This window comes from Adiantum capillus-veneris, chromosome 16 (genome assembly GCF_014529385.1).
Source record: "Adiantum capillus-veneris isolate H3 chromosome 16, ASM1452938v2, whole genome shotgun sequence".
Lineage (NCBI taxonomy): Eukaryota > Viridiplantae > Streptophyta > Polypodiopsida > Polypodiales > Pteridaceae > Adiantum > Adiantum capillus-veneris.
Window position 1 is genome coordinate 151,189,099 of NC_140946.1, and position 27,554 is coordinate 151,216,652.

General features: G+C 45.8%; 1 protein-coding gene across 3 annotated transcripts in view; it reads left to right on the forward strand.

The window, feature by feature from the left end:
- The window catches only part of LOC147440070 (Aldolase-type TIM barrel family protein), a 58,942-nt gene extending 34,220 nt beyond the window's left edge, over positions 1–24,722 (forward strand). For all 3 annotated transcript variants that reach the window (XM_086485746.1, XM_086485748.1, XM_086485747.1), the window contains 4 exons: positions 23,183–23,261; positions 23,773–23,855; positions 24,033–24,101; positions 24,180–24,722. In XM_086485746.1, coding sequence (XP_086341872.1) covers positions 23,183–23,261; positions 23,773–23,855; positions 24,033–24,101; positions 24,180–24,293 — 345 coding nt within the window. In that variant the 3' untranslated portion in view covers positions 24,294–24,722. The remainder of the gene's footprint in view (positions 1–23,182; positions 23,262–23,772; positions 23,856–24,032; positions 24,102–24,179) is intronic.
- Positions 24,723–27,554: the final 2,832 nt, after the last annotated feature.

Genomic DNA, 27,554 nt, shown 5'->3' on the forward strand with positions numbered 1-27,554 from the left:
CCCGCATTCACATACGGCCAGGAGAAGGTGGAGTATACAGATGCTTACACTTACCTTGGAGTGGTTTTTAGTGGGCCAGCATTTTCATTGAGGAGGGCAGCAGAGACTAGATTGACAAGAGCCCATGCAGCATTGGGTAGATTGGAAAGGATGTGTTCACAGGTTCAGTTTCAGGAGCCTCGGACGAAGCTCTGGCTCTTTGACACTTTGGTGGCTTCTGCATTGCTTTATGGAGCTAAGATTTGGGGACCTTCACTGGATCATCATGGGAGGACAGGCCGCAGTGATGGATGAGGGGACATGGAGAAGCCTCTGGTCTCTATGATCTCGCGGCCAAGGCTTCACTATCACGTGCTATTGTACGAGCAGAGCTAGCTGCCCCCCCACTAGTGGTTGAGGCGCTCACCAGATCTCTCTCCTTCATACACCGCATGTGGGAACTTTCCAGAGACAGATATGCACGCCTTGCACTTGAGTCCTCTCGACAGTTAGCCATGCAGGGAGATACGGCATGCTGGTATGGGGAGATGACATCATGGTTTCAAGCGCATGGGTTCAGCATAGACAGATTGCCTCCCTTTCAGTACTCACTAGATGCGCCCTCTCTGACTCTTACACAATCCGAGATCACCAGGCTCATTCGCCAGGACTTGTCTCAGCTAGACACCAAGAGGACATGGATACAGCCAGCACATGAGCTGGGCACAAAGATGGCTTTCTAGAGAGAGCATCTCCTCCAGCTTACGGAGGATGGTTTTGTAACGAGGCCCAAATACATGGACACCCACTTGTCTCATGGGATACGATGTGCTATTGGCCAGATACGACATCTTCACACCAGCTGCGGATCGAGACTGGGAGATACAGTGGAGTACCAGCAAAGGCCAGGACATGCCCCCTGTGTGACATCGAGCCTGAGACAGAGTTGCACTACACATGCCATTGCCCCGTCTACTACGAGATACGAGGCCGCTTCCATTGCTTGTTCAGAGAGGGCTTTGGACCATTCTCTAGAGTCATGTGGTACGAGGATCAGAGATGCTTGGGTTTGTTTTTGCTCGAGCTGCGCAGACACAGAGAGAGCCCGATGAGAGGAGAGGCTAGCCAGTCTCAGAGACAGATCACAGACTTCTTTAGAGCTGCCACTGGACACCCGGAGGAGTTACTACCACAACAGAGCTCGTCGCTTTACACCAGAGGCATACTCATCGACCGAGCGAATGAGCTGGGGAGATCCAGACGCCCACGACTGCGGAGGACTACACAGCATCGACGGAGGCTGCATCAAAGGATTCGGATCACTTTGGCTCAACATGCACGACGCCCGGTCAGACTACTGACCATGGAGGAGATTGATGAGATCCGCCAGCGACCGATGCTGGATCTCCTGTGATCTAGCTATCCCAGTTAGCTGTTTAGCTGCTTAGTTCACACCTAGCAGTTTAGGATTCCATAGTATTTTATTTTGTCATTTTGTCATCTTGTTACTCTGACTTTGTATCAGATCCACCACATTGTAACTTTCTGGTCTCATAGGTCACTTTGGACTTTTGAAGACGTTAATTAATATATATAACATTTCTCTCTCTCTCTCTCAAAGGTGCCTCTCCTCGTGGTTATTCATTGTGAGAAGAATATTCGGTCTTTGTCATTAAATCTCTCACTCTCATGTTTTGAAGGAGGATAAAGCAAGCAGCTCAATAGTCTCTCTCAATACACAGTCACACAATTTAGTCATGGCATGAAAAGGAATCTCTAGCTGTCATTCATTTTCTACAATCTGAGAAACATTTTTTGAATGATAGAGATTTAATTGTTTGTAAGGATCATCAAGCCTCCAAGTGGCTCCGGTCTGGACCGAGTACAACTTGGAGTGATTGTTAAGCTAGATGATTTCAGTCTTGTGAAGTGACCTAAAGATATTAAAACAAAGCAGGACCCACTCGCACACACACAAAAGAATTGCGTAAAAACGTGATGAAATGGCAGTTGTACGAAAGATGCGGATTTTGCACTAGCATGATGACGTGGTAGACTATACGGACAGGCACTGACAAGTTGTACGGATTTCCGTGAAACGTGCTGGCAGCTTTTGGCATCAGCTTTTGGGGCCAGATGCTTTTAGAGTTTGATGCTTTTCATATAACTGCTTTTCATAGGCGAAGGGCCTTTAAATATGTGTAGAGGGCTCATACTCTGAGACGCTTTTGGGTGAAGGTGCAGAGGATAGAGTACCGGCATTGTGTTGAGTTCAAGCAATATAAAGAAATACCGAAAGGGGCACCAAGGTTTGGAGCTTGTGCTCTTTTGGGGTGGAACTCCGCCACCCCCCGTCTCTTGTATCATGCATCTCTTTCAGTTAAGTTGTTATTTGAAGTGCTTAAGGTTGTTGAGTCTGTTCTTTTCCATTGGCACGTGGTGCTCGTCCCCATTGCACTGGTATCAAGGTGTGTGCTTTTCTGAAAGCATAACGGTCCTACCAAAGAGCAGACATAGCAAGATGGCACTTCGAAGTTTCATATGGAATTTTATTAAAGAATCTTCGTGTCTTGACCCCGGACTTAATCGTCACTCCCACCCTTCTCCATCGCGCATCGAGCGCACTCCCGTCTTCATCACTGTCTTACAGGGCATAAGCCATAAATATCACTTGCAAGAGAAGGATCAAAGATATTTCGAGCCTCCGTTTTTTTTCTTAGAGACAGTGCGAGAAAGTGGTGGATGTCTATAGCTACCAAGCCGCACACTCCAAGGACTTGGCAAGCTTTCAAGATTATTTTTTTGCCTGAAGTTACATGCTTTTTGACATCTTTCTTAAGAGTGCAACTTTTGGTAGAGTGGGGTATCTTGAAGTGCTTGCCATGGAAACCCTAACAGATTACAACTTGAAATTTCTCGACATCTCTTAGGAGAGGTGTCTTCTCGAATCGATATCCTTGGAGACCCCGTGCGATTGCTATATCTTGGGGCTACCATCATCGCCACAGAAACACTGTCTGTTGAGGCCTGTTTCAACTCTTCAAAAGTTTATGGACCATGTTGTGATCGACTACAACCTTATGAAAGAAATGTAACCCTATGTCACGTTTGTGACTTAGTTACATTACATACTTACTCATTGATGCAGATATGCGAAGTGCCATGCCAAGCAGAACCCCTACGCTTGGATGGTCAAGACCCTTCGCTCAAGAAACGTGCCTCTTCGCCAAAAGTCACACTCCTTCGACGACTGGTCACACCCCTTCGCTCTAGGGGTGCGACTCGTCGCCCAATGGTTGTAGCTCCTCGCCGAAAGGATGTGTCTTTACGTCTAAAGTCATGTCTCTTCACCAGGAGACAATGTCTTTTCATTTGTGTCTCTTCGTCTCCTATATAAGGAGCCTATTGTACTCAGTTTCAAGCAGTCAATCATTCAATCAATCAAATACAAAGTCTTCTGAATCTTGCTTCTGAGTTCAATTCAAGTGTCTTAAGTCTTAACCATGAGTTTAAGTACTTAATAAAGGATTAGTACCTAGAATCCTCACAGTGGTATCATAGCAAAATTTTTTCCCGGGACCCGAAGGTTGTGAGCCTCTCACCCTTGCCGCTACCCTCTCCCCCTCTTCCCGCAGTTGTATGGAAGGAGAACAAAGGTGGGCTTTCTTGATGGATACGAGCCGGCGTACTTAACCTCACCCGCTCCCGAAGCAAACATTGCCTTGCAGAAAGATGACGTGCATCTCTTACCCGAAGCTTGGGCTCACGTGCTCAATAGCAATTTTCAAAAAGGAGATTGCAGCAATTTCAACAAGCCTCGCATCGATTCACACTCGCTTGGATCAAATGCAAATGCAAACCTCCTTCGGAGTCAACCAACAACTTCTCGAACAATACATGCATCTTCTTCCGACGCTTCAATGGTCGACCAGCAAGAACCACTCAAACATAAGCCTTGGGAACCAAAATTTTCTCATCCAAAGCATGGTTTCTCAGAGACAACTAGACGCAAAGTACCTTCGTGCGAGCAGCAAAAGTTTCAGCATGAATATTCTTGGAAATGCTACAGTTCTAAGCAACCAACTTCTTATTCAAATCATCAGCGATATCAAGATGGGCTTACTTAGTGGCACATATATCCGACCCTAGTCGAGTACTTGGTCGTGAATGCCGTGATGCTAGACAAGTTCCCCCTCGCGAGCCATGCCCTACATTTAAGTCTTACTTATCTGATGGTGGTAAAGTTGAAGATTTATTGATCCTTTCCTTGTGCAAGAGGATCCTTCAGCGGTCTAAGAGGAAACAGCTCCCTCAACCTCTCCCTTCTCAATTGGAAGCTTTAATACCCGCTGAAACAGTTGAAGATTCAAAAGATTGCAGTTCTTATGTGACAACCAACAAGCACATGACCCCTTCTATAGCCGTGATCCAGGCAGGAAAATTCGCCTCGTCACCGCCCTTGCAGAATACAGTCTTTGTCTCTAAACAGATACCATATGCTATGGTAAATGATAATTTTTCAAACTTGAAGACTCCATTCTTTGCCTTCAACGATGCAAAGGATAAAGCAGATACAGACTCTTGCAGCACGACTTTAGTCGCTGCAAATGAATCTTTGGACACAACTTGTTCCACAGATAAATCTTTACAGATGGATATACCTTCAAATACTACTCTATCTTAGTCTACGACATCCATTTAGGAGGATTTTACTGTTCCACACAAACCAATGGAATACCTTACAGATTTTCAATTAGTGGTCATCACTCAACAGAAAACTCAAGTCAGTTTACCAATAATTTCACTCGAAGCAGATACAGATTCAATCTTTTATTGGACAAAGCTCAAAGTTACAAAAGACTGTGACAAAGGCACTTATCAAGTTGCAGATATGATCAGTTTTCAGTTTGGGAAAATAGTCATCGTCAATAACAATGCCATGACGTGGGACTTAACAGAAAGAGCTTTGGATGCAGAAGCACTACAACAATGCATTTCCTTCTCCCGGAGTTTCTACAACTACCCTGGGTTTTATTTAAAGAGGGAGGGAATGTCACGTTTGTGACTAAGTTACATTATATACTTACTCATTGATGCAGTTATGCGAAGTGCCATGCCAAGCAGAACCCCTACGCTTGGATGGTCACGACCCTTCGCTCAAGAAACATGCCTCTTCGCCAAAAGCCACACTCCTTCGATGACTGGTCACACCCCTTCGCTCTACGGGTGCAACTCTTCGCCCAATGGTTGCAGCTCTTCGCCGAAAGGATCCCCTACGCTTGGATGGTCACGAATTTTCGCTCAAGAAACGTGCCTCTTTGCTAAACGCCACACTCCTTCGACGATTGGGTCACACCCCTTCGCTCTACGGGTTTGACTCTTCGCCCAATGGTTGCAGCTCTTCACGGAAAGTATGTGTCTTTATGTCTAAAGTCATGTCTCTTCACCAGGAGACACGTCTTTTCATTTGTGTCTCTTCGTCTCCTATATAAGGAGCCTATTGTACTCAGTTTCAAGCAGTCAATCATTCAATCAATCAAACACAGAGTCTTCTGAGTCTTGCTTCTGAGTTCAGTTCAAGTTTCTTAAGTCTTAATCATGAGTTTAAGTACTTAATAAAGGATTAGTACCTAGAATCCTCACACCCTAATTTTGATGGAGGTTTCAGAATGGAAAGCCAATTGTCTTTTCGAGCTAGACTAATGTCGAGAATGCTTTTTTCAAGTTTTCTGAATTTTTTTAATAACTTGTTTGGTGATCCTGTTTGGAATTTGTTTGAAATGGATGGTATCTGTTTTGAACTTTTCTTGGTGCCGATTTGCATTGTTTGACTCTGGTTTTAATACTAGTTTCAATGATATGTGATTTACTCCGAGAGGAGTACTGAAGAGAATTGATGTTTGAGAATGCTTGCACATACTCATGACCCGAACCCTTGTGGTTATTTGCGGGGGAAGTATTGAATGTTTGAAAAGTGTTGTTTTTACTCATGGCCCAGACCCTTATGGTTATTTACGAGGGGAGTATTAAGAAGTCTAAGCAGTGGTTACTCTCAGCACCTCCAAACGACGCAGGCTACGGTCTAGGGGGCGTTCGGTTGTAAAAGGCCTCTATATCTCATGGCACGGACCTTTTTAGGTTATTTGCGGGAGGAGTGATGAGGGAGTCATTGAACAAGTCATGGCTCGGACCAAGATGGTTATTTGCGAGGGGAGTGTTCATTGGCGGTTATATGTTCTATGTCTTGTAACATGCATATGTAAGCATTTGTGTTCAATGGTGATGTGCCAACCATTGATTATTTCTAATTGGATGAGATTGCCTGGGTATGTAATTTTAGTACATTAAGACACCCGTTAGAGGTTAGCGAGGTCTGGGTGTGATGGCTATTTTTACTACTCCAGAATATCAAGAGCTCCAATCTGGAATCAGAATATACTTCTTATTGGATGAGATTTTTGAGGGAACCCGACCCGGGATATCAAGAGCTTCGATTTGGAATGAGAAAACTGATTGTCCCTCAGAATGTCCCTCAGAATGACCCTCTGAAATTTTTAAGCTAACTTGAGTTATTTTGCAGATATGCTGTAATCATGGACAATTACTTTCTTTCAAGAAGGGGGATGTCACAAACTGCTGACGTGTCAAGCCACTGAAGAACAGAGCCAATCTATAGATCCCGGCCGAGGGGCCTAAACCCTAGAAGAATCAGAAGCAGTAGAAGAAGCAGAAGCAGGCACAAGAAGTTTCACCAACTTGCAAAGTCTTGCCGAGTAGCCTATTTTTAAAGAGGAGTTCCCACCAACTTATGGGACCCCATCCGATGGGGCCCAAGTGACCTAAAGACATTAAAACAAAGCAAGACCCACTCTCTCACATACACAAAAGAATTGCATAAAAAACGTGATGACATGGTAGTTGTACGGAAGACCTAGATTTTGCGCTAGCATGATGACACGGCAGACTGTACGGACAGTCTCGGATTTTGCGCTAACAGATTGTACGGATTCCGTGAAATGCGTTGGCAGCTTTTAGCGTCAACTTTTGGGGCCAAATGCTTTTAGAGTTTGATGCTTTTCATGTAATTGCTTTTCATAGGCCATGGGCCTTTAAATATGTGCAGAGGGCTCATATTCTAGCACTCTTCCGGTGAAGGTGCAGAGGATAGAGTACCGGCATTGTATTGAGTTCAAGCAATATAAAGAAATACCGAGAGGGGCACCAAGGTTTGGGGCCAGTGCTCTCTTGGAGTGGAACTCCGCCACTCCCCGTCTCGTGTGTCGTGCATCTCTTTCAGTTCAGTTGCTTAAAGTTGTTCAATCTGTTCTTTTGCGTTGGCATGTGGTGCTCGTCCCCGTTATAGCACCAACGTCGCAAGAAAGCCTCTCGGTGCTCCCACATACGGTCAGAACTGCCTTGAAGTCTCTCAAACTGACCACTGAGTGTTTGAATCAGCTCCAGCCAAATGTCACGAACAGTCTCTACCGATGGAACAGGGCGAGCCTCGAAGATGCGAAAGCAGCGGGCCCGCCAGATGAACCAGATTGTTAGGCTGTAGATGAGCTCCCAGCACCACTCTCTATCACTGCACTACTCCAGGGGGATAGGCTCTGTGGCAAATTGAAGTGTAGGTCGACCCTCTTGGAACACTATCATCCTGCTGGTGGAAGCCAGCTCAAAGTGGAGCGCAAGGCTTGTGAGAGTGGACTAGGTTGCAGCACCCAAGTGTAATGTTGGGCTGTGGAGAGGGCTGACATCAGTTGGATAACCCGAAGCCAAAACTGTTGTGCCATGGGGCAGTCCCACAAACAATGACGCTGAGTCTCCAAAGGATGGCCACATGCTACACATGCTACCGAGAAGCCACTGTGTACCAACTAACTTTCAACAGTTGTAGCCTTGTGCGCTACTAGCCACTGAAACATAGTAACTCTCCACGGCTGCGTGCTGTCCCACAACCGCTCCGAGAAATGTGACGAGAACTCGGTTGTGAGACTGAAACAAACACACAGAGAGGATCTCCCGGCTACACGGACCGCCTACAGACACTCGTTGGACGAACCAACCGACCATAGCCACCATTCGACAGCTCCCCCCTGCTGAAGCCAACGTCCGAGGACATAGGCATGCACCTGTAATGTCACGTGACACATCCCAACCCTATGTGTCCGTGGACAAGCTACACCACAGCAGGGTTCCCGTCAGTCAAGTCAGTTTAGATTACCAGTGATCTGGCACTTTTGTGAGTCTATTCGTAGACCGTGCATGCCCAGTCACTTAGTATAGATGCATATCCTCCGGTTGCACACAGCATGATCATCAGTATTCCCTTCAAGATCCATCCGATTCAGTCAGGGGAATTTTCCAGTGCATTTAGCCTATTTTCCTATTTTTGGTTATTTTCACTTATTATTTTTAAGTGACTTTCCAACAAAAGTGGTAGGGCAATTTTGCTAAGTTAATATATAAGCAAACCCAAGTTAGCACTTTCTGGCAGAAGAGGCAGCAGGAGCTTCCCGCTCAACAAGCAACTTCTCAGCAATACCCCTCAACACCCCCAGCGTTTTTGGATCCCATCCTCGCCGGGCAAGTTCCCATTCCCAGTAGATTTCCATCGCCAGCATCTCCCTCTTTTGGGCGTTTTCCTCCCACAGCAAAAGCATCGCCATCAAGTTGTAAGCCTGGCGTTTTTCCCCTTCATCTCAACGTTTTTCAGAAACTACTAACGCTAGGTCCTACTGTCCATTCCAGCGTTTTTCAACTTTGAATTGACCTGCTGATCCAGCGTTTTCAGCATGCAACAGTAGCCTAAAACGCAGCCTTATGGTACCAGCACATCAGCGTTTTCATCTTCAGCAAGAACCCCGACAAAGCCATCATTTTCAGCCCTCAAGGACAGCCATAAACAGTCATTTTCAGCCCTAGAATCAACCATGAAATTCAGCATATAGAAGATCACAGTTTTCAGCCTAAGTCGTCGTCGTCGTCGGCGGCGGCGGCATAGTCCCATTGCATCAGTCCATTGCATACGCATTGTACACCTTTGTGCAATCAAAGTAGACCGCTCTCGCCGACGAGAGTGGGGCCTTCGTAGGAGGGTTTTACAACCTCTTGGGTGTCGTATCTCTTCTCTCTCCTTCTCTCAGTCTCATTCACTTGCACGCACAATATCCACTCACTTTGTTCGTGATCATATCACTCTCCATAAAGACGGAAGGCTCTCTCCTTCCCTAAGAACTAAAAGGAACCTTGAGCAAATAAAGATCACTAATCTTGAGAAAATACAACATTCATTCCGCTGCACCTTACATTGGTATCTGAGCTTTGGAAGTGTTTTGCATTACTCAAGGAAAGAACCACAAGAATTTTTTTTGCTTGTGGCGGTCGCACGAACCCAAGTTTACTTGGGCGTGGCGATTCCTAATCGTGTTTTGTTGAAAAGTGACAGGAATTCCAAGAAAGAAAGGCTTGTCCAGCCTCCCATTGTGTCTCTTTTCACTCATTGAGAGCGGACCATGCACTTAGCGGCCGGCCAATCGATGGTAGGTGGGAAAAAGCAACCTTGGTGTGAGCGCAAGGCCGCCAAGGGGTGCGCCCGCAGAAAGGAGTAGAACTCGGGTGAAGAGAAGATCCTTCTCCAACGCGATTTGCAAACGAAAGAACACCTCAAGAACCTCAAGATCCTCAAGAATCCAAGATTCTCACGAATCAAGGACCTCAAGAACCCAAGTTCCTCGCGAGCTTAAGACCCCAAGATCATAGTGCATGGTCGTCACCCGACGCGGAATGGATACTTCGCATACAGGTGATGAGCATGAGAGAGGCGACGAAGACTCGTCCCCACCCAGAGATGATTTCTTCAACCCTCCCCTTTCGCCATCTACGCCACCAAGTGCACCAAACCCTATGGAGGCAATGGTCAAGCAGAGGATGGCCATGATGGATAGACAAGAAGCAAGTCGCCTTGCTCAGGAACGTGAGCGCGATGAAAGAAACAGAAAACTTGCCGCACAACAAGAAGAAAATCGACTTGCTCTAGAACGCGAGCGCGATAAACGAAATGAGCGCAAAGCAGAAAGGGACGCCGAGCGAGAATCTCAAAGGGAGATTCGCAATTAAGAATTTATTGCCCAAGTCCTAGCCTCGAAGACCGAACCACCCAAAGATCGTGGGAGTTCGTCAAGTGGCACAAGCCACGACGCGGATTCCAATCATCTAGTCACAGAAAAGTTGACTTTCAGTAAGTATGACGGTAAGATGGATGCTACGGTAATTCATTCTTGGTTGCATCAATTTAATGCTTATTTTGCGACAACTAAGAAAACAGGAAATAGCAAAGTTTTGATGGCAGCTATATACCTTGCCGGTGATGCCATCAATTGGTACCACGCATGGCAAGAGGCAAAGCTAGCCGCGCACCTAGAGGCAGCCGACGATTTCACACCCCTCTTTTAGTTGGGCTGATTTCCAAGACAAGCTCAATGTGTGGTTTATGCCACCTCAGTACCTCGCACGCTTGAAGGACGATTGGCGCGCTCTCAAGCAAAATGGTATGCCGGTTATGTCTTTTTCTAATCGTGTTTTGCAGCTAGGTACCCAATTACGAAAATCGGATGATGAGCGCAAAGAGGCTTTTCTCTTTGGGTTGGACGAATACATCAAGTTTGATGTTGAAGTCTTTGACCCCGCGGATCTCAACAAGGCGGTAGCAATCGCTCTCGCCCAAGAGATGAAGCACAACAAGGGAAAGCCTAAGGAGAACAAGACTTCCACAAGTACCTCGCAGACTTCTCAGAACCCTCAGAACGGTAAGAATGGTAAGAATGTTAACTCTTCTAACCAATCTTCCAACAGTCTCTCATCAAAGAATTCTTCCAACGAATCTAAGGGTAAGGCTAACACAACTGCTAAACCTAAGCTTACTCCATATGAAAAGGTAGCACAAGGAATTGTAGGTCGTATGTTGGGGCACCGTTTTGTCATATTGTTTGACCTAGGTAGTATGCATGATGTGATCAGTTCCTCTCTTGTTGAGAGAGCCCGCCTCGCAGTTAGTCCGAGATCTCCTATCAAGGTCTCTAGCTTTCGTCCCGGTATGGACGCTCTCATCACGGAGGAGTGCCTTGATGTGTTGTTTGCAATTCAACAGACTGCCTTCACTAGAAGATTTGTTGTTTCTCCTCTCTCAGGATGTGATATGATTTTTGGCATTCGATGGTTTCGTGATAATGATGCTCTCATAAAATTTTCGGCTAACACTATAACTCTCAATGCCGATAGTGATTCTCCTACTGTCTTTCATGGAGTGGACACTACTCCTTCTCCATTTCTCATTGCTAATATACAGGACAAGGTTGAAAGGATTCAGGAAAAGGAGATTCTCTCAATCTCTTTTTCTCCACAGCATGACACACAGGATTTGCATGATTATGAGAAGCATGATGATTTGAAGGGTAATGATTTGCATGATGATTTGGATGACAAAGACAAGCATGATGATTTGCATGATCAAGATGTGATTTCTCACAAGCATGATGAGTTGCATGAAGAAGATGTGATTGTTCACAAGGATGATGTATTAGTTGATGCTTTTTCTAGCGAAGCTAACCTCGTTGTAGATTCGATCAATCACAAAGAATCGATCTTGGCTTTCGAGTCGAGGTCCACAGATCCCCCACAAGAAGATTCGATAGATCCCGAAGAAGCGATCTTGGCTCTCGAGCCTTGGTCCAAAGAACCCTCACAGGAAGTATTATGTGTTCGCATGATTGATACGCACGCATTGTTCGAGTGTTTCATTCGTGATGGTTTCCTGTATTTTAGTCAGCATCGTTATGTGATCCCTTTTACTAGGCATGACATATTGTATGTTGAGCACGTTTCTCTCATGGATGAGCACGAATGTATACGGATTGTTCATAAAAGCTGAAAAGTTTGTATGTAAGGAAGTCACATTCCATGTCTCTTCCTTGGCATGACACAGTTTCCGAAAGAGCACATGATAGTATGAGCACCAAGCATGGGCATTTCCATTGTGATTTGCCACAGTTGATTGATTTCGATCAAACAGAAAAGATTCGACCTCATTGTTTGCATGTGTTTGATAAACGGGTTGTCACTCCGTCTCTATGTTCATCTACATTGCATACACAGTCTTTAGCAAAGACAAGATTTTTTTCCTTCACTTTACATGGAATGGGTATGTTCATGGTTTTGTGTTGGAGTTGGTTTCAAGGATTTTCAGCCATGGAGATTCTTGAAGACGAAAGAAGCAGGTCTCTAGACGAAGTTGAAGCATCAAAGGAGCCACAGAAGACTTTGTGTTGCTTTCGGCGCGGCCCAAAGAAGCAAGCGTTGCAGACCTTTATGAAGTTCAAGTACCACACGACCCACACATCAGAGTGGGCCGGCGAAGAGTCCCTTCTAGGATTTCGGATGCTGTTGGCGATCTCCCTCGACGCCATACAGTTCGGTACCAGTACCTCACTTTGAAAAGGAGGGGATGTCACGTGACACATCCCAACCCTATGTGTCCGTGGACAAGCTACACCACAGCAGGGTTCCCGTCAGTCAAGTCAGTTTAGATTAGCAGTGATCTGGCACTTTTGTGAGTCTATTCGTAGACCGTGCATGCCCAGTCACTTAGTATAGATGCATATCCTCCGGTTGCACACAGCATGATCATTAGTATTCCCTTCAGGATCTATCAGATTCAGTAGGGGAATTTTCCAGCGCATTTAGCCTATTTTCCTATTTTTGGTTATTTTCACTTATTATTTTTAAGTGACTTTCCAACAAAAGTAGGTAGGGCAATTTTGCTAAGTTAATATATAAGCAAACCCAAGTTAGCACTTTCTGGCAGAAGAGGCAACAACACCCCTTGGCGGCCTTGCGCTCACACCAAGGTTGCTTTTTCCCACCTCACGTTGATTGGCCGGCCGCTAAGTGCACGGTCCGCTCGCAATTAGTGAGAAGAGAGCAAGGGGAGGCTGGACAAGCCCTTCTTTCTTGGGTTTTCTGTCACTCTTCAAAAACATGATTAGGAATCGACACACCCAAGAAGACTTGGGTTACGTGCGACCGCAACAAGCAAAAAAAAATTCTTGTGGTTTTTTCCTTGAGTGATACAGAACACTGCCAAAGCTCTATACCAATGTAAGGTGCAGCGGAAGTGAATGTTGAACTTTGCTCAAGATGACTGCTCCAAACTGTGCTCAAGGTCCCTTTTACTTACGGAAGGGAGAGCCTTCCGTTCCTTTAATGAGAGAGTGCAAGTGATCACAAACAAAGTAGATAAACACTGTGAATGAAGGTGCTGAGACTGAGAGATAGAGAGAGAAGAATACGACACCAAACAAGTTGTCAAACCCTCCTCCAAGGGCCCCTCTCTCGATGGCGAGAGAGGTCTATGCTATTGATTGCACAAATTTTGTACAATCTGCTGATGCAAGTTCGTGAGGCTATGATGCAATGTGGATCTAAGTTTGGAGACGACGGCGACGACGAGAGCGGTGAAGACGACGGCTGGCTGAATTTGCTATCTTCGTGCTGTCCTTTATCTCTGAAAATCGCTGGATCTATTGCTGATTTTACTGCTGAAAACGCTGAATTCTGCTGCTGCAAATTCAAAAACGCTGAATTCTGCAGGTGCAAAAACGCTGAACTGCTGGCTTTGAATCGCTGGTTTGCATTGCTGAAAAACGCTGATTTGCTAGGCTGAAAACGCTGAGGTTTAAGGGCTGAAAATGCTAGCGCTTCAAGGCTGAAAACGCTAGGGTTCAAGGGCTGAAAATGCCAGGGTTCTTTGGGGGGGTTCTTGCTTGAGAAGCTCTCCAGAGAGCCTGCTGCACTTGGTGCCTGTGCTCTCCTTCCTCTTCTACCTAGCACTAGGTTTTCTTTTATACAAGCTCTGCTATTTTGCCCTACCCAGTTCCCAACAAAGGTCACTCAAAAAAAATAAGTGAAAAATGGCTAAAATAGATGGTAATGCTGATGATCATGCTGTGTGCAACCAGAGGATATGCATCTACTCTAAGTGCCTGGGCATGCACGGTCTGCGAACAGACTCACAAAAGTGCCAGAACACTTCCTAAGCTAGGCTAACTGAACCCTTGTTATGAAGTAGCTTGTCCACATGCACATAGGGTTAGATGTGCACGTGACACGTCTACTTCTGTTTTGACTTGTTGAAGGTTCATCTGGTGAACAAGTCAAGTTATCCGAATGCATAGCAAATCCCCGCTTAGCATGTCCCATCAATTGTTATACGGACTCGGACTTTTGCTCAAGGCAGTAGTCTCGGATCTCTTTGGGAAGCCCACAACAAAACCGCTCGATTTGTTGCTTGAAACTGATGTTCTTAAAGGATGAAGCAGGTAAGAAAACATCCCAAAATCTCTCACATTAAGTATCCAAGGGTTCTGCCTTGACCATCCGAAGATGATTCCTGTCGATAATCACGTCCCGTTCGTATTCTTGAGTGAGCCATGAAGAAATAAAGAGTCTCTTAAACTTTAGCCACTTTGTCGATGCTTCTTTTCATAACAAAAGAGTAGACCACCATGTCCGTGCATTGCCTTTCAAAAAGGATGCTGCCTGTCTAATCTTGGAGTGCTCTGTATAGAGGCCTCCAAAAAAGGCTATATCAAATTGTTGGATAAAGGCTAAAGCTTTGGGAGCATGTCAAAACCGTGAAAAGTATTCAAACTTTATACCTTGTCCACCCTCTTGAATTCCTTGGTCTTTTTGCCCTTGTCTTCGAGAAAATCATATTGATTGGCTCTGTGAAAGTTCTTCTTTTTTTTAGTAAAACGTATGGTCCTTTCCTCGTTTCTTTCCCTTTCTGTCCTCATCACTCGAGTTAGAAGAGGATGAGCTGTCCGAGCTGTCAGAAGAAGATGACGACCAACTGGAAAACCCTTCGGAACATGCATGCTTCTTCTGTTTTCTTGCATTCACAAAAGAGGATTTTCGGCCCAAGTAACCAGGGAAGTCAGTTCCCTTGTTGCATTTCTTCAGTTGCCTCCTCTTTGCCCCCAAACAGTTGGTTGGCTCGTCTTTCGACAACGTCCTCGAGTTAATCTTCAGTAAACATCCGTGGGACAGGGTGTTTCTTTAGGGCTGACTTTATCGGGGAATCGATGGCTTTTTGCCAATGGGAATGCACCTCATCAATCGGGTGTCGAGTCAAAAATTTGGCGTATTGGGGATCCTTTGCAAACTGAAGCATGTGCTTTGCACAATCATCAACCTGTTGTTGACGTTGTATCTCCATCAATTGATATTCCCGTAGGCCGAGGTGGCCCTAATCCATTTAAATTTCTCGTGTTGCCTCCCGTTTCCGAAGAGTTAGGAGGGTTCGTCTAAATCTTGCGAGATTCGTCATTTGAATCCATGTGTGTCGCGGTAAGAGGATCGGATTTCCCGGTAGAAGAGAACTCGGCCGTGCTCTGATACCACTGTCAGAGACTTGGGCACCCCAAGTCGGGAATACGACACGACACACGAGAGAATCACTTAAAGTATTTCACAAATTTTAAAAATAGAGTCGACACGGCCCAGCGTAGTTCTGTGCCCAGAGGTATTGGCCCCAAAAGCTGGCGCCCCTTCCCTTGAGCAAAGTACAACACCCGCGGGCCCTCTGCTCTCAGACTCTGCATCAGGGCCTTACGTTCTTTTTAAAGGCCCTTGGCCTCAAAAGCAGCTACATGAATAAGCTTCTAACTCAAAAGCAAATTGTCCCAAAAGCAACTGGTCCCAAAAACTGCCAAAAGCAGTCAGTGCAATTTGCGAAAATCCGTACAGTCTGCCACGTCATCAATCAGCGCAAATTCCGGGATTCCGTACAATCTGCCATGTCAGCAGTCAGTGCGAAGTTCGGGATTTGTAGAGTCTCTGCCACTTCAGCATCCGTATTGTCTGTCCGTAGGGTGGTCATGCCACGTCATTTGTTTGTGACACACACGCAGAGAGAGAGAAATGAAATGAAATGAAATGTTTTATTAACGTCTTCAAAATTCCATAATGACCTATGAGACCAGAAAGTTACAAGGTGGTGGATCTGAGACAAAGTCAGAGTAACAAAATAACCTAACAACAGTACAAAACAAAGATATATTCTATGGGATCTTAGATTGGTCAATGTGATCTAAGCAAAAAACTAAGCCAAAATGGGCGGCTTGTTGGGATAACTGAATCACAAAAGATCTAGCATCGGTCATTGGCGAATCTCATCAATTTCCTCCATGGTTAGTAGTCTGACCGGGCGTCGTGCATGCCTGGCCAGTGTGCTCCGAATCTTTTGTCGTAGCCTTCGTCGATGTTGTGTAGTCTTTCGCAGTCGTGGGCGCCTGGATTTCCCTAGTTCAATCGCTCGGTCGATCAGTGCGCCTCTGGTGTGAGATGAGGGGGAGTTGTGCTGTGGGAGTGGCTCTTGTGGCTGTCCCGTGTCTGCTCTGAAGAAGTCTTTGAGACTGGCTAGCCTCGCCATTCAGCAGGCTCTCTCTGTGTCTACGCAACTCGAGCAAGAACAAACCCAGGCATCTCTGATCTTCGTATCCCATTATTCTTGAGAGTGGTCCAAAACCCTCTCTGAACAAGCAATGGAAGCGGCCTCGTATCTCGTAGTAGACGGGGCAGCGGCATGTATAATGCAGCTCTGTCTCAGGTTCCACGTCACACAAGGGGCATGTCCTGGCCTCTGCCGGTACTCTGCTGTATCTCCAAGTTTCAATCAGTAGCTGGTGAGACGATGTGCGTAGTTGGCCAATAGCACATCCTATCCCATGAGACAAGTGGGTATCCATGTACCTTGGTCTCGTCACAAAACCATCTTCCGTGAGCTGGAGAAGGTGGTCTCTGTAGAAAGCCATCTTCGTGCCCAATTCTTGTGCTGGTTGTATCCATGTCCTCCTGGTGTCTAGCTGGGTCAGGTCTTGGCGGATGAGCTTGGTGATCTCCGACTATGTAAGATTGAGAGATGGTGCATCCAATGAGTACTGGAATGGTGGCAGCCTCTATGCTGAACCCATGCGCCTGAAACCATGATGTCATCTCCCCATACCAGCATGTTGTATCTCCTTGTATGGCTAACTGTCGAGAGGACTCAAGTGCTATGCGAGCATATCTGTCTCTGGGAAGTTCCCATGTGCGGTTTATGAAGGAGACTGATCTGGTGAGCGCCTCCACCACCAATGGGGGGGCCGCTAGCTCTGCTCGGATAATGGCCCGTGGTACTGATGCCTTGGCTCTAATGAGCCGCGAGATCATAGAGATGAGAGGTTTCTCCATGTTCCCCCATCCATCTGTGCAGCCCGGCCTCCCGTGGTGATCCAATGAAGGTCCCCATATCTCAGCCCCATAGAGCAATGCTGAAGCCACCAAGGTGTCAAAGAGCCAAAGCTTCGTCTGGGGCTCCTGAAACTGAACCTGCGAACACATCCTCTCCAATCTACCCAATGGTGCGTGGGCTCTAGTCAGTCTGGTCTCTGCTGCTCTTCTGAGTGAGAATGTGGGTCCACTAAAAACCACTCCAAGGTAAGTGTAAGCGTGTGTGTACTCCACAGTCTCCTGGCCGTATGTGAATGTAGGTGTTGACCTCCTGATCCACTGTGGGGTGGTATTAAACACCATAACCTTGGTTTTACCAAGGTTGACTGACAAGCCACTTTCGTGGGCAAACGTATACAAAGCATCCAATTGACGTTGCATTCCCTCTGGGGATTCAGAGATCAACACAATATCGTCAGCATATAACAAAAGTGGAATCCATGTCCCTGCCAGCTGTGCACCTTTATCCCCATCGCTGTCAATGTAGTCAGAAACCTCATCCACATACATACCGAAAAGAGTAGGAGAGAGCGGGCAGCCCTGCTTCACCCCAATAGTGGAGTGAACCGGTGTAGAAAGTCCCTCCGGGGTGCGTACATGCCCTACTACTGATCTGTACAATGCCATGATCCCCCAAATGAGCTTTGTGGGTACTCCCATTTCCTGTAATCTGCGCATCAATCTGGCTCTGGGTACTGTGTCAAAAGCTTTGCGGAAGTCCACAAAGCTACAATAGATCCGTCTCCCATGAGATCTGCCTTCCTCGATGATGGCCCTGAGTGTCAAGATATGGTCAAGAGTAGAGAAGCCTCTCCTGAACCCTGCCTACCCAGTTGCACGCATTCCTTTCTTCTCTGCCCATCTACTCAGCTGTTGCTCAAGAATGGATTCATACAACCGTGCCAAGAGTGTGCCCAATCATAATAGTGCGATAATTCCCAGGCTCCATGGGGTCTCCTGTCTTGAAGATAGGTACGATCGTAGATAGGCTCCAAGTGTCCGGTAGGCCCTCACACATGGCACGGTTAAACATAACTGCTAGAAGCTCTGCTAGTAGGTCTTTGGCATGCATGAAATGCTCAGCGACTTAAACCATCATGATCATATGCCCTCCCAGTCCTCATCTTGTCAATAGCTTTCTTCACCATCTCAGCGGTGAAAAAAGCACATGTGTGGGGGCATGGGTCGGGGGGGTTGGGGAGGGGCGGCTGTCCAGGTACTGTGTACAAAGATGATGCGTACTGACCCCAGGTCTCTGTGGAGGAAATAGCAGGGGGGGGGGGGGGGGGGAGACTGCTCATGAAAGAGCTGCCACGCCTCACGTGAGTCTTGACTCAAGAATAGCTGATATAGGTCTTGTTCGAGTCGAGCCAAAAAAGCCCTCTTCTTCCGCCGCACCAGGCATCGGAAGTCAATCTGTGACTGTCTGTGAGTGACGTCCCCCAAAAGCACCTCCCTCTGAAGTCTGGCTCTAGTCTGGCGGCACTCCTCATCGTACCAGCTGCTCCCTGATCGGCGGCTCTGCTCAGGCTGGGTGTGTGGGTATGCCTCTGTTGCTGCCTCATGTAATGTCTGTGTCAGTATATTAGTTAGCTCCTCCAGAGGTCGCCCCGGGTCCTCAGTGCATAGGCGTCTGTAGATCCCGTCCATGTATACAGAATCCGTCTCCCGTGTGAATGTGTAGCGAGTAGGGATTGCTACCCGTGGCCTGTGTGCTACACTGAACTGGAAAGAGATGGTCATCGACACCAGAGCAGGATCTACTGCTACCCCGACCGGTCTGGGCCCAACTGTGAGATCCTGGATACTAGAGATGAGATTCGGCTGTGCCATGACATAGTCCACAGTGCTGGCTCCATGTCTGTGTGGGAAGCATGTAAAACCTCCCGCAGCAGGAAATCTCTGTAGGCCGTTCAAGATGGCCAATCCATGTGCAGTGCCCATGTCTATCAGGTGTCGCCCATACTCAGTATATTCCACATCGTGTGATAGTCTGGAAAGGCCCGTCTCTGCAACATCTAGCTCTCTTAGCATCTCCTCTGAAGTATCATAAAACACTGCCTGGTGATGGGCAGTCCTAGCATTGAAGTCCCCTAGGATGATAATGTCACCATCTCTAGAGAACTCCCATATGTCATCATCCAAAATAGAGAAAGGGGACTGTCCTCTGGGTGATGCATAAACTGATGTACTCGGGGGAAAGTAGCAAATAGCTAGATAGAGGTATCTGCCTGTCTCTGCTTTCAGTCTCACCCACATGTACCTAGCCTGCTTGTCCTTGCGGGCTATGTGTATCAGTGGCTGTAGATCCTCTCTAAATAACACTGCCACTCCCCCCGAGCCCCGCCCTTTGTGCTCTGAGCGTGTCTCCTGTCTGTAGGCTGTCTCCCACCTGTATCCATTGATGTGAGGCATGGATTGCGCAGGGGCCTGGTGTGTCTCAGAGTAAAAGATGATGTCTCTTCCAGTAAAGCTATCCTCAAAAGCTCCCACATCAAGACGCATAGATCCATTGCAGCTCCAGGCAGCTACTTTGAGTGTCGTCCCGTCATGTGGAGCGTCGCTCTAGTATTACCACTTTTCCGTCTCGGTAAAAAGCGATCTTGCCTTTTCCCCTTGCCGCTCTAATCTCCGGCATTACTTCCTGCATATGAGCGATCTGCGAGAGGGTGAGATCATCCCCGAGAAAGATGCCCGTCTCTTTAAGAGTTGGTCTTTTCTTCAAGAAGGACTTCTTCGCTTCCATGGAGGGAAAACGGAGGATGAGTGCTCTTTCTTTTGAGGTTTCTCCACTGCTTCCATTTTTCTTTATGTTGCCCACTCCATTTTTCTTTATGTTGCCCACTCTCCATGCCCTTGTGTGCGTCGGCTCATGAATCCCCATCAAGGCTGTGAGTTCTTTTACTTCTTCGTCCACATTGCCTTTGTCTTTAAGACCGCAAATTCTCACATGTAAAGCGCGCACTCTTCTCCTCTGCTCCTCCTCTAGTGTCTGATTAATGATGTTGTTGGGTGTGGACGTGGGCATTATCTCCTTGCCTTTCCCTTTCTTGGCCACCTTGATCCATTTCTCGGCTTCGTCCGCCTTCTGTTGAGTTTTGGTAAGAACATCCACCCAAGAAGTCGTCATTTCTTTGTGCTGCTCTTCTCCCTCTTTGATGGCCCGTACTTGCTCCTTGATCGTGTTGATTTCTTCGATTACAGAGGGTTGCGGTTCGCCCTCTTCCAGTGTGTTTCTTGATCGTGCTTTGGCGAGATCTTTCTTGAGTGACGTGATCTCTTCCTCTTGGGTCGTCACTCTGTCTTCCAGCGTGCTTATCTTGCTCTCTTAGATTAGCACGCGTCCTTCGAGCACGTTTATTGTACCCCAGAGATTGCGGTTCATCTTGGTAATGATCTCCGTCATTTCCTCTTTGCATCCTCTAGGGGGTCGGCTTTATCGTTCATCTTCCTCATGCTTGATCGCCGTCCCCGCAAGGGGGTTAGATGTACGTGTGCACCCACACTAGCAGCGGGCGCGGCAGCTGGGTGAGTGGGGGAGTCGTCCGCAAGGGAGTCACTAGATGTACGTGTGCACCCACACTAGCGGCGGGCGCGGCGAGTGGGGGAGCGTGAGGCGGTATGGCCAGGGAGGGGCGGCGATAGTTACAGACGGGAGAGAGGGAGAGAGAGGGGGGGGGGAGGGGGGGTAAAGTATGGAAAAGAGAATGGGGGAGGGGGGCCGGGGGTTTTTTTTATTTTATTTTTATTTTATTTTATTTTACTTCCTACGCGTAGAGGAAGGGGGGGGACATCCTACGCGTTAAAAAATTGGGGGGGAACCCTACGCGTAGAGGAAGGGGGAGGGACATCCTACGTGTAGCATGTGGGGAGGGGGGGGTGGGCTTGCAGAGGCAGCGCGAGGGGAGGCGGCAGCGCATGGGTTGCAGGGGCTCAGCAGCTCGCGGGGATGCAGGCAAGCAAAGCGGCGCGTGGGCAGGAGCAGGCGGGTACAGCGGGCACAGCAGGGCTGCAGGTGGGCACAGCGGCGCGCAAGCAGGGCGCGGGGGGCAGCGGGCAGCGGGGGGGCAGCGAGCAGGGCGCGGGGCTGCAGATGAGAGAGAGAGAGAGAGAGAGAGAGAGAGAGAGAGAGAGAGAGAGAGAGAGAGAATGAAATGAAATGTTTTATTAACGTCTTCAAAAGGCCAAAGTGGCCTATGAGACCAGAAAGTTACAATGTGGTGGATCTGATACAAAGTCAGAGTAACAAGATGACAAAAATGAAATGACAAATGACAAAATAAAATACTATGGAATCCTAAACTGCTAGGTGTGAACTAAGCAGCTAGCTGGGATAGCTAGATCACAAGAGATCCAGCATCGGTTCGCTGGCCAAATCTCATCAATCTCCTCGATGGTCAGTAGTCTGACCAGGCGTCGTGCATGTCGGGTCAAAGTGATCCGAATCCTCTGATGCAGCCTCCGTCGATGCTGTGTAGTCCTCCGTAGAGAGAGAGAGAGAGAGAGAGAGAGAGAGAGAGAGAGAGAGAGGCTCCCCATCCTGATACCAAGCTGCTCATAGAAGTGACCAAGGGTGGTCCGGCATAGATCTATGAGGTTCTCTTCCCCCATTCCACATTGCCCCAATGGATAGACCCTGGGTACACACAACTACGACTGCTACTGACATTGCCAAGTGCTCTTGCACATGAGAACTTTGGCAACAACCGGGGGGAGAGAGAGAGAGAGAGAGAGAGGCTCCCCATCCCGATACCAAGCTGCTCATACAAGTGACCAAGGGTGGTCCGGCATAGATCTATGAGGTTCTCTTCCCCCATTCCACATTGCCCCAATGGATAGACCCAAGGTACACACAACTACGACTGCTACTGACACTGCCAAGTGCTCTTGCACATGAGAACTTTGGCAACAACCGGGAAACCACTGAGCAAGCACGAGGAGAGCAACTCTGGATCTCCTCGACATGCTCTGCGGATCTAGGATTGCTGCTCTAGGTGCATGAAGAACTGACTACAGCAGATGTGGAAGGACCAACGTGTGCCTCACTGCTGCACATCTCCCCAACCTTCGCTCATGGCTGGCTGCCCAAAAACGCTGGAGGAGGAGGCTGCGTGAAAACGCTAGGCTGCCCTCCCCTCCTGTGTTGTGCCTGCTGGCCTCCAAGTGCCATCCCTTTGGGGCACCCAAGGGAGGGCGGCCCCCTCTTGGGGTAATCTGCATGCCTAAGAGGTGAAACCCCACACCCCGCCGCCCCCCCCCCCCCCCCCCCTTTCTCCCTATATAGGGCCAAACACAACTTGCCCAACCCGACCCTCAAGCTCCACGACTAGGAAAGTCCCCAATAAATAGGGGAAATGCCAAAAACAGAATCTACAGGCCCATAGGGCCTTGGGAAAGTGGAGGGACAGCTGGGCAATAATACTCTAAGGCAAGAGGAGCCTACATGGCATGGAACCAAGCCAAAACCCTGAGCTAAACATGGCTGGAATGTCCCGACATGAGAAAACTGCCTCACACTAGCCAGGCACAGCCACAAAACAGCTGCATCCTTAGTACAGATACTTATGGGCATAGTCGAACAGGTTGCAGGATGTTTTGATAAGCTGTGCTCTGACTTAGGTACAGTGTTGAATGAAGGGAAACTTTATTTCTAGTTGTGTCCATGTCTGCTCCATTTGGACATCTGTTGTATTGATTGGAATTTCGAAAACGATCCATGATTCAGTTGCTACAGAAGGCCGCACACTTTTCTTTGCCAGCTAGGTTATTTTAGCTGTTGCTTGCTCATCTTTCTGAAGAGCCTTTCTGCCAAGTATTGTTATTTTATGGTGTGAATATTACATCTTAGCATGCAATTGTTTTACTTGTGTAACAGGTTCACAATGCTCGAGAGCTTAATCGTGTGTTGGGCATTGATGGCATTGATTTGATTGGAATAAACAATCGTGATCTAGGTATGTGGTGTGCACTCAACCAAATAATTGGACTTTGTGGCAGTATTTAATGACCGTTGCAGCATGCATAACAATAGCAGGTCAATTATCCTAGATGATGACAAAAACAGAAAATTGACAGACTGACAGTGTTGAGGGCCAGTGTTCTTGAGGTTGGCGACCTTTGAAGGAACTCAGCAGTAATTCTCTAATGAGAGAGTTGCACTCTTACAGATACAAAAGGAAATATTAAATTTCTTTACCAGGAAATGTCTTAGGCTGATGACAGAGAGTGTGAAACGTGTGACTGAAGCATTTATAGATTTATTTTGGGAAGCTTTAGTGAATGGAAGTGTTTCACTTGATGGGAAAGAGACTTGCAGTATGCATTTCTCTTCTCATGTGTTGTCAAACTTGAACTAAAGTGAAAAGAAACATTTAAAATTATGTAGGAAGCATAAAGAGTAAATCAGGCTTTTTGGCTCTTACCTCCGAGTTGATTTTGATTCTGTCCTCTTTATGTGGGTTGCAGAGACTTTCCAAGTAGACATTAACAATACTGTGGAGTTGCTGAAAGGGGAGAGAGGACACACGGTTCTTGAAAGAAATATTTTGGTGAGTTCAACTGTTTCTTGTAATTGCTAGTAGTCTTCAACTGTTATATCGTACGGTGTGTTGTATCATAAGGTGGTATAATACAGGAATAGAATACGTCGTATTTGTACGATATGGGCATCGTACAGTGTATGGAAACTTCCATGGTTATATGGTCTAATCTGATTCATTATCTAGGTGGTTGGAGAGTCGGGGCTTTTTACTCCAGAGGACATTGCTCTACTTCAAAATGCAGGAGTCAAAGCAGTATGTGAAAAGCTTTGTATATGCCTTTTATGAGAGAGTATTTACTTTGTATAATTGCAATTTTTTTGCATAATGCAGGTGTTGGTGGGTGAGTCGCTGGTAAAACAAGATGATCCAGCAGCCGGAATTGCAGGTCTTTTTGGAAAGGACATTTCCTTGTCAAGGCAAGGAGAATTGCAGGTGGCTGTTTGATGTGGGGGTTTTTTATGCTCTATACATAGTACACTTGGAACTCTGAGACTTACAAGGTTGTATTATCATGATACCAAAAAGGGTCATTTCCAACATGGTGCAAATGTAGTGCTCCTGCGGGGCAGCTTTCTGTTGTTCCTGTAGCCTAAGCTGCCCCAGGCAAAGTTTTTTTAAGGAGGGTGGCTTCTAAAATTGGCAGCATGTATGTGCTTTCAAACACATGTTCCCACCAGTAATCTTTGGCAAAAACATAATGCACATGTTCTCACCAGTAATCTTCCTGCGAGCATGATGTATGGATGTAATGCCGATTTTTAGTCTCTCTCTGCCAGAAGATGATGTATGCATTGAATTCTTAGTACATTGAATTGTAATGCGGATTTTTAGTCTGTAATGCCAGACGATGATGAATGCATTGTATTCTTAGTACATCATATATTGGAGGCTTTTGAGAGTTGCCACCAAGAAATCATTGCAAGCTCAACCACACTCACTCCTATGCCTATTATGTTTGGAACACTATGCAATGATCTCTATTTTATACTGCCCATATGAATCTAAATCGTTTTTAAAGTATGGAAATTATTGTAAACAAAATATCTTGCAGAATTGAAGTTTCAAGTCTTGTTGCATTGTAAGTTGTAAAATAAAGGAACAAAATACTTCAAACCAGTCTACATGCTTTCTTTTATGTTGCCTGAGTAGGTCTAAATCATGTTTAACTAGAAAATTTGAGTAAGTAAAATTAGCAAAACGCATGTCACTTGGGGTATCGTGCAACTCTGTGTGACTTTTGTGTATCCTCCAAATCCAACAAAATTGGGATGTATGAGCCCATCACAGCAAATAAAGCAGCCCCAAAGAATGCAACGGACAACATCTCTCCTCATCTTCACTCGATGCATGACAGGGTTGCAATATTTGTACCTTGTGTTCAAGGTAATAGGCAATAGAGACACATTCCGCAGCTTCATACCCAATTTAGTTTGCAACTTGTTGGGTACATGCACAAGCAAAAACTGCATTCTGATGTGTGCCAACTTAAGTTTTGTACTAGTAACCTTCTCCTTTAGTGTCCCGTTATATATAACATCTTGCCTTTGTTCATAATATAGACAAACATGAAGAGTTAACTCAATAATGAGACATATTTTCGTTTATAATTGAAAACTTTTAAAATATGTTGGCTCAATAACACCATTTTTCTATAAAGAATGTGATCAGAAATCACCTTTGAATTCCATGCTTTTTGAGAAAACTACTAGAATCATTTCGCAAGCACTCTTTCCCTCTATCTAACTTAACTTATCTGTAACTTTGAAATTTTGAAAGTGAGCAAACACCTCACTTTTCTCCTTCATGAAGTGCATCCATACTTTCCTTGTATGGTCATCAATGATAAGACTTAAATCATTGTGCACAAGATTCCATACATAAGATGCACTAGCTTGAACAAATTTTTACTTGAATGCATGTTATGAGGAATAGACGCCTTTTTTTGTTTCCCAAAATAATTAAACTTTCAAACCTTATGCATTTAGCCATCTTTGATAGTGGCTCTTGGCTTTGCACAGCTTTTGGCCTTTGCTTATTCGTGTGCCCAATATGTCTACCATGTCATTGCCTGCAAAAACTCTTTACCCTCGTGCAAACACGATCCTTCATCTCAAGAATATTCAAATCAAGAGTAAACATTTTGCCCACCTTTTTTCCTTGTGTAGTGAGTCTTCCATTTTGTGTGTATTACTCTATATATGGACTATTCAAGTGGAATCTGATATGCAAACCCTACTCACCCAATAGACACGGGGTTCTTTGTAATATGGGACACATGCAGTAAACCTATTAGGTACTTCATTTTGCTATCTGTCAAGGAAAATGGAACATTACTTCTATGCGCAATACGATGCATTGTATCACCCTCATGCTCAACATATCTAGGATTCTCCAAAGTTTACAAGTTTGTAAACCATGCACCATGGTTGTTTATGTGATTTAATACACTTGAATGTACATACCATACATCATGACCACATTGAGATACATTTGCATACATGGTTTTCATCATATGCTACACAACAAATTACCTCTTTGGCTCATGTGCATTCTTGCTAGTAGCTACATAATTGTTTTGTTGCCTTCTCTATGGACGGTCATGCTCAAAGTACTCTTGCCCCACCATCACCTACCATTATTATTGACATTATTTTTGTAAAAAATTCCACCATATCTTTCGTTCCCCCCTTTCCTCTGCCATCTATACTTGTTATTCTTGTACATTTACAGATTTCCTTGATCGAGGTTTGCATGACCATGGCTACCTCCTTTACCTACACCTTGTCCTTTGCCTCTACATTTTCTATTGTAGAACCCATTCAAAATTGATTGTGCCTTGTGAAGATGATTCTTTGTCGATATTCTTTCTTCCACAATTAGCATAGATACAAGATCTATAAGACTAGAAATGTTTTCTTGCGTATAAATAGATGCATTGATATGCTTGTATGCTAGTCCTAGGCCATGCAAGGAGGCTTCCACCTTGTTATGATCATAAAAATAACACCAATACATGCAAGAGAATCACCTTATCTTAAAGACATAGTGATTCACAAACATGCCCTTTTTATAGCACAATATTAAGTTTTGTCTTCAAATGTAGCTTCCTTGCCTTGTTGTTGTTCCATCTAGTGAGACCTAATTGTTCCAAGCCTCCTTGGGGGAATTAGAATCCTTTATATGGTATCCTTCACACCACCAACAAGTAATATATGACCTTTCGTGCTTCATAGTTCCAATCTTTAAGGGCTACACCTATTAGGTAGTAGAATTCTCATCAGGCAATGGTAGTGCATCTTCTTGTTCACCTCGAGCATAGTCCCAATAAGATGTACCTATCAAGAAATTAGTCATTCTAAAAATTTTTGAGCATGAAAGTTGTTCTTTTCCAACTTCTCACTAAGAATTGTGTTGATTCCATCATTATTAGACATGCATGCAAAAAGAATCAAAATTATGTACAAAACCTATAGTGCACTGCATATATCTCTCACAGCATGTGATAACAATATGGGTACACACACAAAATACAATGTTTCACATTATGTAACACCAATCAGGCTTAATGCAACGCCAAAGTAAGAGATTTGCAAGAACTCAAGCATTAGTATTATTGCATGGGAACATACCCTAACTCCAAGATAGAGGTCAAAATGCTCAAAACAAAAATTTTGCTGCAAAATACAGTCTTGAAATACACAATCT